Source organism: Panulirus ornatus, chromosome 29 (assembly GCF_036320965.1).
Source record: "Panulirus ornatus isolate Po-2019 chromosome 29, ASM3632096v1, whole genome shotgun sequence".
Classification (NCBI taxonomy): Eukaryota; Metazoa; Arthropoda; class Malacostraca; order Decapoda; family Palinuridae; genus Panulirus; species Panulirus ornatus.
This window is the reverse complement of record NC_092252.1, coordinates 15,752,112-15,769,611: the sequence shown is the minus strand read 5'-3', so window position 1 is coordinate 15,769,611 and position 17,500 is coordinate 15,752,112. Positions and strand designations below refer to the sequence as shown.

Here is a 17,500-nt window from a genome sequence, read left to right as displayed (position 1 = left end):
AAAGCAGTTAAAATACATTAGAATAAATGATTGAAGCCTATATAAGCCATACGAAGCCCTGAAAACGATGGTAAGTATACACTAACATGTGAAATTTGACTTGCTGTGGGTCACATGGCCGCTGGCTACGCGGACTGATTGTTGATATGCGCAGCCATTTTTTCACGTTCCTCGCGCATGGCTGTGGCTGGTGTGTTGTGACCAGAATATTGAACATCGAGATAAATCTTGAGCACAAGGCAGGTGAGATCAGATTCTTATAGGTTCTCTTCATATTTTACAACCTACATTTACACTGATTGATACCGCATTTCCTCTGATGTATTATTGTCGGCTTCTTATCTATAACCAGTTATAACCAAGGTTCATATAACTGTTGTTGTATTCTTTAGATACTACAGTAGCATTGCAGAATACAATCACTCAGTATTCAGTGTTTATTGTGATGCAGAGTTGAACTAGTTGATTACCTCGTTGCGTGTGGTGGTCCAGGGAGGGTATCCATGTTGAGGAGTTACGGTACGAAACGGGGAGTTACGAAGTCCCAGCCACGGGTGGGTGGGTGGAGGAGGAGATGAGAGAGTGGCGTGTGGTCATAACCGTTGGCTGGATGGCTTTGGGGGAACCCGAGGCCCCGCCGCTCGAAACCCGCCATTTTCTGCATGGTTGCCTCTTCTACTGTTTACCTTTCAGAGGAAGCTGGCCTGTTCCGGGCCGAGAGAGAGAGAGAGAGAGAGAGAGAGAGAGAGAGAGAGAGAGAGAGAGAGAGAGAGAGATGAGATAATGAAAGAAAGTTAGAGCGGAAATAACTCCAATAATGATAATAATAACAATGGTCGTTACTTTTAATGACTGAAATAAAGAGCCATTTGAGAAAAGTTCATATATATATATATATATATATATATATATATATATATATATATTGCAGTAGGTCACAGTGGTGCGCGTGATCTAGTATTTGCTGATAACCACAAGGAAAATATATGACTGGGAAAAGAAGGAATGTGGGGTTGGTGACGCATCACTAGAGATGACAGAATGCCTCTCATTACGTCATTCCTTTCAACACAAGAACTCATTTAAATGCCTGGGTAATATATTCATCGATTGCTGCCCCCGGATTCCATTTTCTGTGATCGTAATGGCCACAGAAAACGTCTGTGGAGTGGTGGGAAGTGAATGGTGAGAGAGGGAGGTATGGGAGAGGCACTCCCTCTCTCACAACGAAGGAGAGGCAGTGAGAGGGAGAGCATCCAGAGTAAAGTAGGAGGTAGTATTGCCAAACTCTGGAGTGAGAGACGTGCCAGTGTGTATGTGTGTGTGTGTGTGTGTCGGGCGGCCATGAGTATGACGTCACGGCGGACACACACGGCGCGGGAAGGTTGGAGAGAGAAAATGGGAACACCTGGGAGCATTGGACACGGGGGGGGAATGGCTATTTACCTCATTAAAACTTCAGCAGGAGAGATTTGGAGAGACGAAATAGGAGAGAGGGATGTTGAGGAATGACGCAAGCTGTGTTTATGTGACGTCGAACGTGTGTGTGTGTGTGTGTGTGTGTGTGTGTGTGTGTGTGTGTATGCCGGAGACAGTCCAGACACCACATGATATTGCATGTGTGTTCGTGCCTGTGCTGGAATTATGCCACTACCTCTGTGTGTGTGTGTGTGTGTGTGTGTGTGTGTGTGTGTGTGTGTGTGTGTTTTAGGGACACTGTGACCTTTGACCTGACCCCTTTGGCGTCAGGTCAAAGGTCATGCCATCTTACTCGTACCATAGTGCGGGAGGGTCGTGCCGTCGCACTCAGGAGTCTGTATCACCTTACTTAGATATCGTATAGTCGTACTCAATGGTCGTACCGTCGTACTCAAGGACCGTACCACCTTACATAATGATCGTATAGTCGTACTCAGTGGTCGTACCGTCGTACTCAAGGACCGTACCACCTTACATATTGATCGTATAGTCGTACTCAGTAGTCGTACCGTCGTGCTCAAGGGTCATCAGGTCGTACTCAAGGGCATGCATTCGTACTTAAGGGTCGTACCGTCGTGCTCAAGGGTCGTACATTGTCCTCCATTCTGATATTCTACTCTACACTTTTCCTTGTCCCATTTCTTCGCTTCTCAAGACGTCAGAAGATTTCTTCACAAAATCTCTTCCCCATTCCTTCCGTATTTCAAAATGTACTCCGTCATTACGTGTCGGATGGATTGAAAAATGTGTGTGTGTGTGTGTGTGTGTGTATACTGTAGGTGTGGGGGTGTATACTCGTGTGACCCCATCTCCTGAACCAGCCCTTCTTCATGTAACTTTTCAAACTTCTGTATGTTGTCTGTATTTACAACTTCCTCATTCAGTTTACCCCCATCCATCCACCAGTCTTGATAACAAGTTTCTTGTATAATTTCATGTCGTCTGGTTGTTCTGTGTCTACTACGTCATTCCAAGAGCTGTTCACTCTCTACGTCATCAACCAGACTGAAAAACATGAAGGTTGTGAGTAGGTCACCGCTTACTCTTCTCTCTTCCATGGTGTGCTAATCTTACGGTCGCTAAGTCTCTCCGTGTACCTCAGCTTTCGTAATTCTGGTCCCATCTTTGTTGCTCTGCTCTGGACCTTCTCTAGTAGCTCTTTGTGCATCTTTGATTACGGTGGCCAAACGTGGGAAGCATATTCAAGTTTCGTCCTTATGTACGACGTGAACAGCACGCTGAACATTGCCTCATCCGTGTGTGTGTGTGTGTGTATAAGATATGATTCTCCACATCACCCTACACACTTGTCTTGCTTAACCTTGTCCTCTCGTTTTAGATTCTAACCTCAAAGGACTCCTGCATGCTTTTTAACATTAAGTTTTTTCGGCATTTTATGAGACTATGGTTAAGATGTTAAAATGCTTACCTGTCGTGTAGAGACGCTGAGGGCTTCCCTTCTGTGCTCATACCTCCTGACGTCATCGTTGTATTCCTTTAGATCTTCTTTAACATCTCTGTTCGCATTTTCAGGCCTGGACACCAGCTTAGGTTTATACACACACACACACACACACACACACACACACACACACACATATATATATATATATATATATATATATATATATATATATATATATATATATATATATATATATTCTTTCTTTCTTTTCTTTCAAACTATTCGCCATTTCCCGCATTAGCGAGGTAGCGTTAAGAACAGAGGACTGGGCCTTGAGGGAATACCCTCACCTGGCCCAATTCTCTGTTCCTTCTTTTGGAAAACTAAAAAAAAAACGAGAGGGGGAGGATTTCCAGCCCCCCGCTCCCTCCCCTTTTAGTCGCCTTCTACGACACGCAGGGAATACGTGGGAAGTATATATATATATATATATATATATTGGAAAGAAACAATTTTGCGCGTGATTAAGATATTCATATGAGTCCCCGTGGACTCATATAAATATATATATATATATATATATATATATATATATATATATATATATATATATATATATATATATATATATTATTATAAACCTTCCTGAACCTCTCTCTCTCTAGGTTCGTGTACTTCAAGGCAGTTCTGAAATTAACTAAATCATATCTTTCTCGCTGACTTTCTCGCCAGGTATTTTTTCATTACAATGTCAACTGCACAAGGTCTGGTGTTCACCTTGTTCTGTACGTGTCGTTCCAATATGGCAATTACAGTGTGGTCGTCTGCTATTACTCCCGTTCCCATGGTCTTCACTACACTATATTGGTCATTTTCGCAAGGATTCTTTGAAATCCACATTTCTCCCTTCGTATAGGTAGCGCCAGGAACAGGCGAAGAAAGGCTACATCCTCTCATATCCATATTCTCTACAGCTCTCTATTCTTAACCAGGCTCCACAGCCCTTTCCATGGTTTACCCTGGACGCTTCACGTGCCCTGGTTCAGTCCACTGACAGCACGTCGACTCCATTGTACCTCATCGTTCCAATTCACTCTAACCCGTGCACGCCTTTCACCCTCCTGCATAAAGTCGTGTACCTGTTCGGAAAAGCATTAACTTTCCAGCATTGAGCCCCGTGTGTGTGTGTGTGTGTGTGTGTGTGTGTGTGTGTGGTGCCAACACCCGGATGAACGTGAGGTTGTCACGTGTTGCTCGCCAGCTTCAGGGTTGCTGTTTGTAAACAGCCGCTTCCTGTTTTCAGATTGCCTCAGATTCCTCGTCGCTCCTGTATCTTAAAACTGCCTCTGTTAGTGAGAGTAAGTTTTAAACTGCCTCTGTTAGTGCGAGTAAGTTTTAAACTGCCTCTGTTAGTGAGAGTAAGTTTTAAACTGCCTCTGTTAGTGAGAGTAAGTTTTAAACTGCCTATGTTAGTGATAGTAAGTTTTAAACTGCCTCTGTTAGTGAGAGTAAGTTTTAAACTGCCTCTGTTAGTGAGAGTAAGTTTTAAACTGCCTCTGTTAGTGAGAGTAAGTTTTAAACTGCCTCTGTTAGTGAGAGTAAGTTTTCAACTGCCTCTGTTACTGAGAGTAAGTTTTAAACTGTCTCTGTTAGTGAGAGTACGTTTAAACTGTCTCTTTTAGTGAGATAGTTTCAAACTGCCTGTGCTGATGAGACAATTTTTAAACTGCCTCTGTTTGTGTGTTGCATCAGTTTTTTTGTCTGTTAAACTGTGATGGACTGTGTGATTTGGCTGGGTTGTAGACCTGCTGGTTTGTACGTATAAACCCCCATCCTAGGTTTAACGAGCATGAACGATAGATAGATAGGTAGGTAGATAGATAGATAGATAGATGTCTGTAGTGGAAATTGACAAGTGTAAAAGAGTATTGACAATTATAAAGAAATCTAGAGCAAACAGATATAGACAGTTTAGAATATTAAGACACACCGTAGAAGTGGCGATAGATTAACCGAAAGGAATAGAGGCAGATGGATGAATGACGTTAGAAAATGAGAATAGAGATAGAATAGAAAACGCAGGGGGGGAGGGGATCTTGCACGGATTAATGGCGCGTAAGATTTCAGGAGTAAATGTTGATAGACGTCAGGTGTTGCATTGTGGTGTATTGTTGACTGTATCGGGTATACGGAAGCAAGTGGAAGGCTGGGTGGTGAGGGAGGCTGCTGCATTCACCTCTCCCCCACACCACCACCACCACACTCGTGGCCTCGAGCCTGACGGTGATGCAGGAGTGACGTGGTTGGCATGGATGATGATGGTGGTGATGGTGAGGGTATGGTAGAGGATGATGGTGATGTTGGGGATGATAGTGAGGGTATGGTAGAGGATGATGGTGATGCAGGAGTGACGTGGTTGGCATGGGTGATGATGGTAGTGATGGTGAGGGTATGGTAGAGGATGATGGTGATGCTGGGGATGATAGTGAGGGTATGGTAGAGGATGATGGTGATGCTGGGGATGATAGTGAGGGTATGGTGGAGGGTGATGGTGATGCTGGGGATGATAGTGAGGGTATGGTAGAGGATGATGGTGATGTTGGGGATGATAGTGAGGGTATGGTAGAGGATGATGGTGATGCTAGGGGTTGGTGATAGTGAGGGTATGGTAGAGGATGATGATGATGCTGGGATGATAGTGAGGGTATGGTAGAGGATGATGATGATGCTAGGGGTTGGTGATAGTGATGGAGTAGTGTTGGGGATGTTGGTAAGGGTATGACAGAGGATGATGGTGATAGTGGAGGCGAGAGTGCTATTTATATAATGATGATGATGGTGATTTTCTTCTGGTCGGTTACGTAATGGTGGTGATGGTGAGGATATGTGGTCCATTATATAATGGTGGTGATGGTGAGGGAATGTAGTCCATTATATAACGGTGGTGATGGTGAGGAATGTAGTCCATTATATAATGGTGGTGATGGTGAGGATGCGTGGTCCATTATGTAATGGTGGTGATGGTGAGGATACGTGGTCCACTATGTAATGGTGGTGATGGTGAGGAATGTGGTCCATTATATAATGGTGGTGATGGTGAGGCTATGTGGTCCATTATGTAATGGTGGTGATGATGAAGGCTGTTGCTCGTGGTCAAGGCTCAGACTAACTTGCCACACCAGAAGAAAAAAAGCAGCGGGTGTGTTGGCCAGCAGGCGGCCCTGGGCCAGGCCATATAGCGAGTGGGAGACAGACAGACATGCAGTACGGGAGCCTTGAGTCGGGGCGAGGCGATGGCATCGGGGTGGATACTGCTCAGGTGGGCCAGCCAACCAACCAGGGTTGTCTGTGGTAGAGAAGGTCTGCTGTTTGTGGTACAGAAGGTCTGCTTGTCGTGGTATAGATTGCCTGTTGTCTGTGGCACAGAAGGTCTGCTGTCTGTGGTATAGGTCTGTTGCCTGTGGGACTGATAGTCTGTTGTCTGTGGGACAGATCTGTCATCTGTGGTACAACTGGTCTACTGTCTGTGGCACAGATTTGTTGTCTGTGGCATAAGGACGTGGTAAGGTGTAGAGTGCCGAAAGGCAAAGCTCTGGGACCACTTGTGTTTGTTCCCTGAGATTAACGAAGCTGTTCAGTGTCTTTCTACGAGATCTGTGCGCTTTGCTGTGCACTCTTGATCCTCCCAGAGTGCACAACAGGTCCACAAACACGAGGATACACAGAGTGCACGGCAGGTCGAGGGAGTGAGCCTCACCGATCCAGAGACTACAGGTTACAAAGTGAGGGAGAAATATTGGCTGGGATTAGGACACACTGATTGAATTATTCAACAAGTTACATAATAAATGGACGGTTTACGAAGGCTGAGGCAACACTAGGGGGGGATGGATTATATAACGTGGTGTGTGATGAAGGGAACCACTTGCGATAGAACCACTTGCGTGGCTACTGTTCACTTCTATTAGGGAGAACATTGTTAAGGATGAAGTATTTATAAACATGTATGTTGTAATGTTGGTTGCAGGCATGGTAGCCGGGGCTTTGGTATGTTATGGTGCTGGGGAGAGGGTGTGGTTTGATGGTGCTAGGGAGAGGGTGTGGTTTGATGGTGCTGGGGATCGGGTGTGGTTTGCTGGTGCTGGGGAGAGGGTGTGGTTTGATGGTGCTGGGGATCGGGTGTGGTTTGCTGGTGCTGGGGAGATGGTGTGGTTTGCTGGTGCTGGGGAGAGGGTGTGGTTTTATGGTGCTGGGGAGAGGGTGTGGTGTTATGGTGCTGGGGAGAGGGTGTGGTTTGATGGTGCTGGGGAGGGGGATGTGGTGCTACATTGCTGGGAAGGGAGTGTGGTGTTATGGTGCTGGGGAGATGGTGTAGTGTTATGCTGCGAAGGGAGAGCGTATAGTCGTTTGGTGTTGGGATTGGTAAGGGGTATAGTGCTATATATATTAATGTTAGATATGGTATTATGTAGGTAAAGTTAACTAAGACGGTGATATTCTCTTTTATGACTTATCTGCTTATGATCTATACCTTAAATATTTGATGTAGGTAAAGTTTTCTGTAGTAAAGTTGTAGGTATTGTATTTTCCCAGCGTCTGCCCATTTTTCTCTACCATCTCGTTGTCTTTAAGCTCCTTAAACAGCGAGTTATGTTTGACGAAAAATTTAGCGTTAGCGAACGGATTGGTGAATGTGTGTGTGTGTGTGTGTGTGTGTGTGTGTGTGTGTGTGTGTGTGTGTGTGTGTGTAATGTTATAGTTTATGGTTTAAAAAAGAAAGAAAATTGAAGAATCCATTCCGTTTTCTTTATCATCATGAGGCACTACGTATTATTGAGATGTACATTTTTGATTTGTATATGATTACCAGAACAGCTGCTGCTCACAACCGAAAATGAGAAGATGGAAAACGTAAGATCCAGTCCCCATGTATATATTCGTGTTTGTACAGTTTATGATTTAAACAAGAAAAAGGCAAATTCATTCTCTCTTTTGGAATGTTCATCATGTATAAGTAGAGATCATTAGATATGATTTTTTTCTTTATATTGCGCATGATAACAAGAAAATTCGTTCTTACCAACTGAAAGTGAGCGAAAAACAGTAAAATAATTAGTATGTAGTTATAATGATATAGTTTACTATGTAAACAAGAAAGAAAACGACAGAAACCTTTCACCCATTTTTTCCTCTCTCGATATGGGGGACTACTAGATAATCATTTTTGCAGTTAGAAATATCCTGTGGCTACTGCCTGTTTGGAATGGTGCTGGGGACAGTAGACAGGAGTCTGCCAAGATTGTGAGACGGGGAGGGACAGGTTTAAGGCACGTGAGAGGCAGGACGTGTGGTGGTGTGGCACGAGAAGAGGCCAGCCTTGTAGTGGGGCAACTGACTGCCCCAGCCATCCAAAATGGATGGATGCCAGACTGAACCAGATGAAGGCGGTACGAACACCATGGGCAACTGACTGGCCAGCCAGCCAGCCAGCCAGCCTGCCACTCAGCTGGCAACAGGTAGTAATGCGGCAGCCTCCCTGGGTGATCAGGAGCGCCGTACTTGGCCTGGTTAGTGTGCGACAGGCGCGCTGCCTCATCACCATACGTCAGGGAGAGACAGGGGTCGGGGTGACGTATTCCCAGCGTGATGCGCGCGGCGCCGGCCGCCCAGTGCGCGGAATATGAAGCGGGAGGCAGTAAACACCGTGCCGTCGTCAGGTAGGTGTTGACGTGGTCTGATGACGTCAGTCGAGCAAATGATAACATATTCTTGGATGTATTGCGACACACACACACACACACACACACACACACACACAAGGACGACTGTTTCCATGGCCTCGTCTCACTAGGAAGAGGTGCAAGGCTGAGCTCAGACACCCACCCCCTCAGGACTATGTAATGATCATTCCAAGTACAGCCGTGGGTGCGACCGTACAACCCTCCACGGGCTCTTTGCCATGGGATCAACACACACAGTCGCACCGCTGATTTGCCTTGCCATTGCTTAGCGAAGGCCATTGCTTATGTTGTTATACATGAGTGATCTGTGGATAGCCTCTCTCTCTCTCTCTCTCTCTCTCTCTCTCTCTCTCTCTCTCTCTGTAATATATATATATATATATATATATATATATATATATATATATATATATATATATATATATATATATATATATATATATAAAGGAAAGGCATAGTGGAGTAGCTGTACCTTGAGCGTACCGTAGAGCTTGGGGTACGGTACAGGACGGTACAGTGTGAGGTACAGCCTCCTCCACTGGAGACATCTGGTGGCGGATGTTGTATTTCATCTCACATGGAAGGGGGAAAAACAGAACTGCGGCTAAAGTAGTCGTTCCGCGTCGTTGTGGTCGTCTGGGTCATTGTTCCCTGTTATGTTTGTCGTCTCCCGTTACTGTGGTCGTTTAAGTCGTCGTCCCTCATCATTATGGTCGTCTGCGTCGTCGTCCCTCATCATTGTGGTCGTCTGCGTCGTCGTCCCTCATCATTGTGGTCGTCTGCGTCGTCGTCCCTCGTCATTGTGGTCGTCTGCGTCGTCGTCCCTCGTCATCGTGGTCGTCTGCGTCGTCGTCCCTCGTCATTGTGGTCGTCTGCGTCGTCGTCCCGCTATTGATATGTCCTTCCAAAAGAAGGAACAGAGAAGAGGTCCAGGTGGGGATATTCCCTCAAAGGCCCAGTCCTCTGTTCTTAACACTATCTCGCTATCGCGGGAAATAGCGAATAGTATGAAAAAAAAAGATATATATATATATATATATATATATATATATATATATATATATATATATATATATATATATATATATATATATATATATATATATCAAGTTTGGGACATTTTACCTTTCGAAGATGTCCTTTTTATTGGTATTTTTTAGTCCTTTTATTGTCTATTGTTTGGCCTTTAGATATGTCCATCTATTGACTGTTGTTTGTGGCTTGCTTTGCCCAGTTTGACGCTATTGTTTGACTTCTAATACGTCAACTTTCCAGCTTTTGTTTGACTCTCAATTCTTTTTTTTTTTGATATGTGCTGGTGTGTTTGGCTTTTATTTATTTGTTCGTTGGGCCACTTCACTGTGGATGATCCAGGTGGTAGGGAGGGAGGGGAAATTGTCTATTCTTAACCCAGCAAAGAGTGTGTGTATATGTAGGCCCAGCAGTGAGTGTGTCTGTATGTTAGCCCAGCAGTGAGTGTGTCTGTATGTTAGCCCAGCAGTGAGTGTGTCTGTATGTTAGCCCAGCAGTGAGTGTGTCTGTATGTTAGCCCAGCAGTGAGTGTGTGTCTGTATGTTAGCCCAGCAGTGAGTGTGTCTGTATGTTAGCCCAGCAGTGAGTGTGTGTCTGTATGTTAGCCCAGCAGTGAGTGTGTCTGTATGTTAACCAAGCAGTGAGTGTGTCTGTATGTTAGCCCAGCAGTGAGTGTGTCTGTATGTTAGCCCAGCAGTGAGTGTGTCTGTATGTTAGCCCAGCAGTGAGTGTGTGTCTGTATGTTAGCCGAGCAGTGAGTGTGTCTGTATGTTAGCCCAGCAGTGAGTGTGTCTGTATGTTAGCCGAGCAGTGAGTGTGTCTGTATGTTAGCCCAGCAGTGAGTGTGTCTGTATGTTAGCCCAGCAGTGAGTGTGTCTGTATGTTAACCCAGCAGTGAGTGTGTCTGTATGTTAGCCCAGCAGTGAGTGTGTCTGTATGTTAGCCCAGCAGTGAGTGTGTCTGTATGTTAACCCAGCAGTGAGTGTGTCTGTATGTTAACCCAGCAGTGAGTGTGTCTGTATTCATAGTTTGTTAGTGATCTTGCTCTGGTCATTGCACATCCCCCCATCCCCCGGGGGGGGGGGTTGACCTCTAGGGGAGATGAGTTCCCTTGGAGGAGGACGTGCTCCCCCCCCCCCCCCTCCATCTTCTAATACCGATGAGATAAAAGAAAAAGAGAAAAAGGTTCCATTTTCTGTGAGCACTGACGTCAGCTCCCTCGAACTGTGGCGGCCGTTGGACGGACGTCACTACGCGTCCGAATCGATCACTCTTAGTCATCTGCGATGTGAGGGCAGTTGGGGGGGGGGGATAATAATGAGACTTCTAGAAAAACCCACCTAGGTTCGAATCCCGGGGCTTGGATGGGGGGAGGGAGCAGGGGGTTTACAACAGGCAGGCCAGCTGTTCATCATCCTTCCCTCGGGGCTGCTCGGTAAGTGGATATACCCGGCTTAAGCTGGTAGTGTTTAGCATCATCTTGCCTCGACCGCTTGCGCACGAAATAATTTCTCTTCCTGTGCGCAGGAGTCGGCCGGCGCGTGCACAGCACCACCACGCCTGCGCACCAGTAGGCTGACATGTGTTAGCAACAGACGTGCACACAGCTCTGAAATGACTTGTATGTATACAGTTAAGTACACACACACACACACACACACACACACACACGGATGAGGCAATGTTCAGCGTGCTGTTCACGTCGTACATAAGGACGAAACTTGAATATGCTTCTCACGTTTGGCCACCGTAATCAAAGATGCACAAAGAGCTACTAGAGAAGGTCCAGAGCAGAGCAACAAAGATGGGACCAGAATTACGAAAGCTGAGGTACACGGAGAGACTTAGCGACCGTAAGATTAGCCCACCATGGAAGAGAGAAGAGTAAGCGGTGACCTACTCACAACCTTCATGTTTTTCAATCTGGTTGATGACGTAGACAGTGAACAGCTCTTGGAATGACGTAGTAGACACAGAACAACCAGACGACATGAAATTAAACAAGAAACTTGTTATCAAGACTGGTGGATGGATGGGGGTAAACTGAATGAGGAAGTTGTAAATACAGACAACATACAGAAGTTTGAAAAGTTACATGAAGAAGGGCTGGTACAGGAGATGGGGTCACACGAGTACACACACACACACACACACACACACACACACACACACACACACACACACACACTCACACACACTAACGCCAGCAGGTTCAAAGTGCGTTCGTACACTTCTCTCACTAGTGTGTTCCAGTACCTGTGATTGTACAGTTAAAACGCACCCGGTCGCACACAGGCCTCATACCTTCCTGTACATTGCGACGTACATACGTATGTACGGTGTACACCCTCACCAGTACACTGACGCATGTGGCTGCGTATGTACATAGCCAAAGTCACTGAGCCTGCGCATGCGTGTTAGGTCTCGGACCATGCGCATGCCAACAAGGTCTCGGGCATGCGCACTGGCTCAAAAGGTGACCATACCATGTTCGTTGTATTCAAGGAAACATGAAAAAACGAATAATCAACACAGATCATTGTTACTCACTGTAGATGACACGAGAATGATGGTAGACCCAACCTGAAGAAAGCAGAATGAAGAAAAAAATTGTCTTGCGAAAGATATGAGAAGAAAAATGTAACTATAGTAATATAAAGTGTAAACAAACACACAAACAAAGGAAAGATGGGTGTTCGAACCTGTGGGTAGATACATTAAACCCCAGAGCACGACGGTACGACCCTCCAAGCACGACGGTACGACCCTCCGAGCACGACGGTACGACCTCTCTGAGCACGACGGTACGACCCCTCTGAGCACGACGGTACGACCCCTCTGAGCACGGCGGTACGACCCCTCTGAGCACGACGGTACGACCCCTATGAGCACGACGGTACGACCCTTCTGAGCACGACGGTACGACCCTATGTGCACCACGGTACGACCCCTGACCACGACGGTATGACCCTTGACCACGACTTTACGATCCTCTGAGCACGACGACACGACCCTTGGGTTTAAGGGCCTTGGCCAGTGACCTGACCCCACCATCTGCTTGAAGAGATAATATTGTTTTAGGGTCTGTCTATCTATCTGTCCATCAGTCTCTCTGTCTGTCTGTCTGTCTGTCTGTCTGTCTGACTGTCTGACTGTCTGTCTGTCTGTCTCTCTCTCTCCCTCTCTCTCTCTCTCTCTCTCTCTCTCTCTCTCTCTCTATATATATATATATATATATATATATATATATATATATATATATATATATATATATATATATTTATATATATATATATATATATATATATATATATATATATATATTTTTTTTTTTTTTCCAAAAGAGGGAACAGAGAATTGCGCCAGGTGAGGGTGTTCCCTCAAGGGCCCAGTCCTCTGTTCTTAACGCTACCTCGCTAATGCGGGAAATGGCGAATAGTTTGAAAGAAAAAGAAAGATATATATATATATATATATATATATATATATATATATATATATATATATATATATATATATATATATATATATGCAACAATCACCACTAGATATACCTCGCTGCATATATCTCTTCACGGTGAAGTGAAGGTTCTGCATATATATATATATATATATATATATATATATATATATATATATATATATATATATATATATATATATATATATAGAATGTTAGCATATCGTCGAGTTAAGAGTTAGTGGCGATGGGGACGGGATGGTGAAAGTTGGTGACTGTGGGAGAAGGTAGTGAGTGGTGGGAGAGGGGCAGGGCAGGGTAGGGTGGAGGGGATGGTGGGCGGCTGATAGTTGGCTGGGGGATGGTGGTGGTGGAGTGCGCAGTTCATCATGCCATTACTGAGAGAGAGAGAGAGAGAGAGAGAGAGAGAGAGAGAGAGAGAGAGAGAGAGAGAGAGAGAGAGAGAGAGAGTACTTCTAGTATTAGAGATCATTCATATCGCTAATCATTAACCCACACACCACGCCCCACACCCCCCACCCTCCAACCAGCGTCATTTGCTCTCTTGAAATCAGCTGGGTTGTGCTTTCTCCTCTTCCTGTAATTAAGGTGTGTATGGCCCTCCTGTATTACTACCGGAAGCAATGGATGCCATTATATGTAGCCGTAGACCGTGTGGTTAATGGGGGATAAATGGTGAATAGTGGAGGCTTACTTGGTCTGCCTGGACTCTTCTGCCATATATATATATATATATATATATATATATATATATATATATATATATATATATATATATATAGGCTTGCAGGGGAAAGTGTCGAGCGCTTTCGTATATTCCATCATCAAGACTGAGTTTAGGTCATGTTATAGACTCAGTATTAAAGGCTGATACTTAGGTGTTAAAAGACCTTCAAGTGCTCAGAATAGCCGGCCTTCAGCACTGTGTGTCTGGCACAAGCGATCATGAAGGGTTTGTGGTGGTATTCATATGGCAGACTTCAAGTAAGAGGCCAGCATTCTCGCGTGGTACATACACACCTCCCTGCTCAATACCTAGCCCTTCTGTTGCCAGCTGATGCTCTACCTTAAGGGTCAGATCAAAGGCCAACCGTACCAAAGGGGTTGTGCCGTCGTGCTCAAAGGACCGTCGTACCATTTTGTTTCAGAGAACCGTACCGTCTGGCTCAAATGGTGAGTCCATTACAGCCTTCGTTTCGAACTGGAGAGAGAGAGAGAGAGAGAGAGAGAGAGAGAGAGAGAGAGAGAGAGAGAGAGAGAGAGAGAGAGATTAAAGCAGTCTCTCCTGAGCTATGTTACCAAAACGCAAAGACCACTTAATATGAGCAGCGCGTAAGGTGCGGTGAAGTCTCAAAATATGGGCATCAAACTGTGTCGAATAGTGAAAGAACCTGTTTATAAATACGTCATATGAAGATATTGTATTTGGAGTGACGGAAAAGAGGTGTAAAATAAGAGAAGTAGCTGGTGAGAGGAGAGGATTCTGTCGACATTTACCGCAATAGGAAGGATTTGCACTTGTGTGGGGTGTACTCTGCATCTCGCATCACACTTTACTTGCCTGACCCCAAAAACTTTTGCCCGAAGTGTTGGCTGGCTGTACCATATCTTACAGCATACAAATAACATCATAATCACCAGTTGCAACGGTGAACCAGCTGTTAACAGTGCCACCGACAACAGTGCCAGTACTAACTGATACAGCAACAGGTACTTTAGCAACGGTAAGACCAGCTATGGGCCATGCCCACACGTGCAGGACCAGAAAACAACAGTAATGATAGCAGTGACAACAGTGCTGCAGCAACAACAACAGTGACATTGGTAGGGACAACAGTAACTAACAGCTGTAGTAACAAAAGTTACCAAGACTACACCACCAGTAACGTTGACTGCAGTGTTACACAATGGTTACAAGAGCGTAAGAACTTCCAGCAAGTGTGTCTCCCCTCCTCCACCACGTTTGGCTCTTCCTCCTTTCTATGTCTGCTTCTCCCACTTACTCTACTTTCACGTCTTCCCTTCAGCCACTCATGTCTCCTTTCATTATATTGATCGGGAATCTCACACAACCTCTTTATCTCGTCTCGTCTCTCGTGTCCGTCTTTGTCCCCTCTTTCCCAGCGCCCTGTCTCTCCGTCTGGCCTCCTCGTCTGTGTCTCCCCCTTTCTCCATTATCTCTCTGTGTGTCTCTCCTGCGATGGTCTCTTACTGGCTACCTACTTACAGCGGCATGCAAGTTACTGGTGGTGGCTTCGCGGTGCACGTGTTCGGACGAGAGGCGGGCTGGTGCAGTTGCTTCCTTCGCCGCTGACGTCTCTCACTCACTTGCCTCTACTGACTTCATGTGTTTCCCTTTTTCCTTACTTGCTCTCGGGGAATCTGTGGTCGCTATAGATACATGTATCTGTAAAGTGTGAATAGTTTTTGTAGTAAAGAAGATGACAAAAATTTAGTTGTATTTACGAAGCTGGTAACGTGACCCCCAACTCCGTCTGAGCGGGCTGCTGGTGGCAGGTGAGACGCGTAGGGTTCAGTATCTGTCTGGCAGTTGGGAAGTGTGGTTGCATGCGTCGAATCGGCAAAATAATTCATCTATAAATGTGATTTCTTGTCGCAAAGTGATGCGCCGATGGTGTGGTGTCGATCGCGGTGTTTGTGACTTGGTCAAGAGAAGGAGCGGTGGGTTGAACCAGAACTGAAGTCTCCCTTAAGAGGTGTTTGGTCACTGACATTTACAACTGATCTAGGTCCTGTCCGTAGGCTATTCCTTCGCTCGCTGACTTACGATGACAAAGTAGCGGTGTTGATGTGAAACGAGAGCTCCAGTTTTGTAACCGGGGATCAGAAGATGAGCTAATGTGTCGTTCATGTGTTCACAGTCCTGGAACGTGAGGTGAGGAAAGTGATAGAATACAAGAGAAGGTCTTAACTAGCACAGCGGACACCCAGGTGCGGGGGTAAAGAGCTTTCTCCCACTGTCATATATACACACTCGCGTCTTGCCCCTGCCACGTCAGGAAACTCCATCATTTCTCCTGCCGGAGGAAACAGCTGCACCACTTCGTTTTGGATGGCTTCTGAAGTGGGAGAGGATTTGACGCCAAGGATCTGGGAGGTGCATCGAGTGTAAAGACTGGTTTAAGAAGTGGGATTTGCGGTATCTACTGCAAGGCGGTGGTGAGTGGGCTTTCTCCTCCTCTCCCTCGGTTTGAAGTTTTCGCCACATATGTTAGACTGCTGAGGACGGCAGCCCACCCTCATCCCCGCTCGGCTGGTGATCACATCTGGCTTCTTGTGGCGAAAGTTCAGCCAAGCACCCGCCAGATCTGTCGCTGGGAACGCCCTTTTTACATTCTACTCCCTCGACTCGAGGTGGCGAAGCATTTGGTTGTTTCTTCAACCGTTGAGGGATACAGTTTGTCGAGTCATTAGCAAAGCAGTTGGGTCACATAGAAGCAACAACTTCATTACTGCAAAAGAGCAATTATTCCATATAGTGCCCAGCGTTAACATAGGGATGACGACATTATTGAAGCAATATAAACACCCTAAATACTGTTGCTCTAAACTGTTGGCGATGTAAACACTGAGCTATTCAGGCAGTGCTGAAGCAATTACGAAACAATTACCAATAAAGGACATTAGAGTTGTAAAGGTTTTGTGTGTGGCATTTGAGTACCAGAGAAGTAAAAATTTTTTTTTTAACTGGTGATGTATGCAATCATGGATCCCGAAGGACGCTGTGTTGTGGGAGGGAGGCTGGAGTGACCCGTGAACGCTCCAGTGAGGAACACCCGAAGTAACGTGAGCCTGGCAGCTGCATCTTCACCATGACGTCCATAATGAAGATCTGCAGTAAAGCCACCAAACGGGTAAGTCCTTGTGGTAGTGCTTCGTCGACGCCTCCTTCAGGGAGAGCCTGGCAGGTTACTCGATGATATGTCTTCTCTTTGGAATACAGGGTTCAGTATCTGGGATATGCATTTGAAGGAGTAGAAGGTTGGGGGACTTGGAAGATGTTGTCTTGTAAGGAGGTGGGTTGATTATTGCTGTTGTCCCTTTGAGCAAACGATACGACCCATGAGCACGAAGGGACGATCTTTGGGGTTTGATGACTTGGCCCTTGACCCGACTCCTTATGACCCTTAAGCACAACGGTGCGGCCCTTAGCACGAAGGCACGACCTTTGGATATGGTGACATGGCCATTGACCTAACCCTATACGACCCTTGACCGCGACGGTACGACCCATGGGTGTGATGGCTTCGCCTTTGGCCTGCCTATCCAATCATACCCAGATGGGGTAGTACAGTAGTCAACTCAACGATACGGTTGTAATCTCAAGGGCCTTTACCGTAG

General features: G+C 45.7%; 1 protein-coding gene across 2 annotated transcripts in view; it reads left to right on the top strand.

Annotated features, from left to right (window-relative positions):
- Rhp (GTP-Rho-binding protein rhophilin) overlaps positions 1–17,500 on the top strand; it is a 117,317-nt gene that overhangs the window by 31,165 nt on the left and 68,652 nt on the right. The window contains exon 1 of one of the 2 annotated variants that reach the window (XM_071679305.1): positions 15,672–17,013. The exons of the other annotated variant lie outside the window; for it this stretch is intronic. Coding sequence (XP_071535406.1) covers positions 16,972–17,013 — 42 coding nt within the window. The 5' untranslated portion in view covers positions 15,672–16,971. Of the gene's footprint in view, positions 1–15,671; positions 17,014–17,500 lie in introns of those variants that run through there. 2 annotated transcript variants of the gene reach the window in all.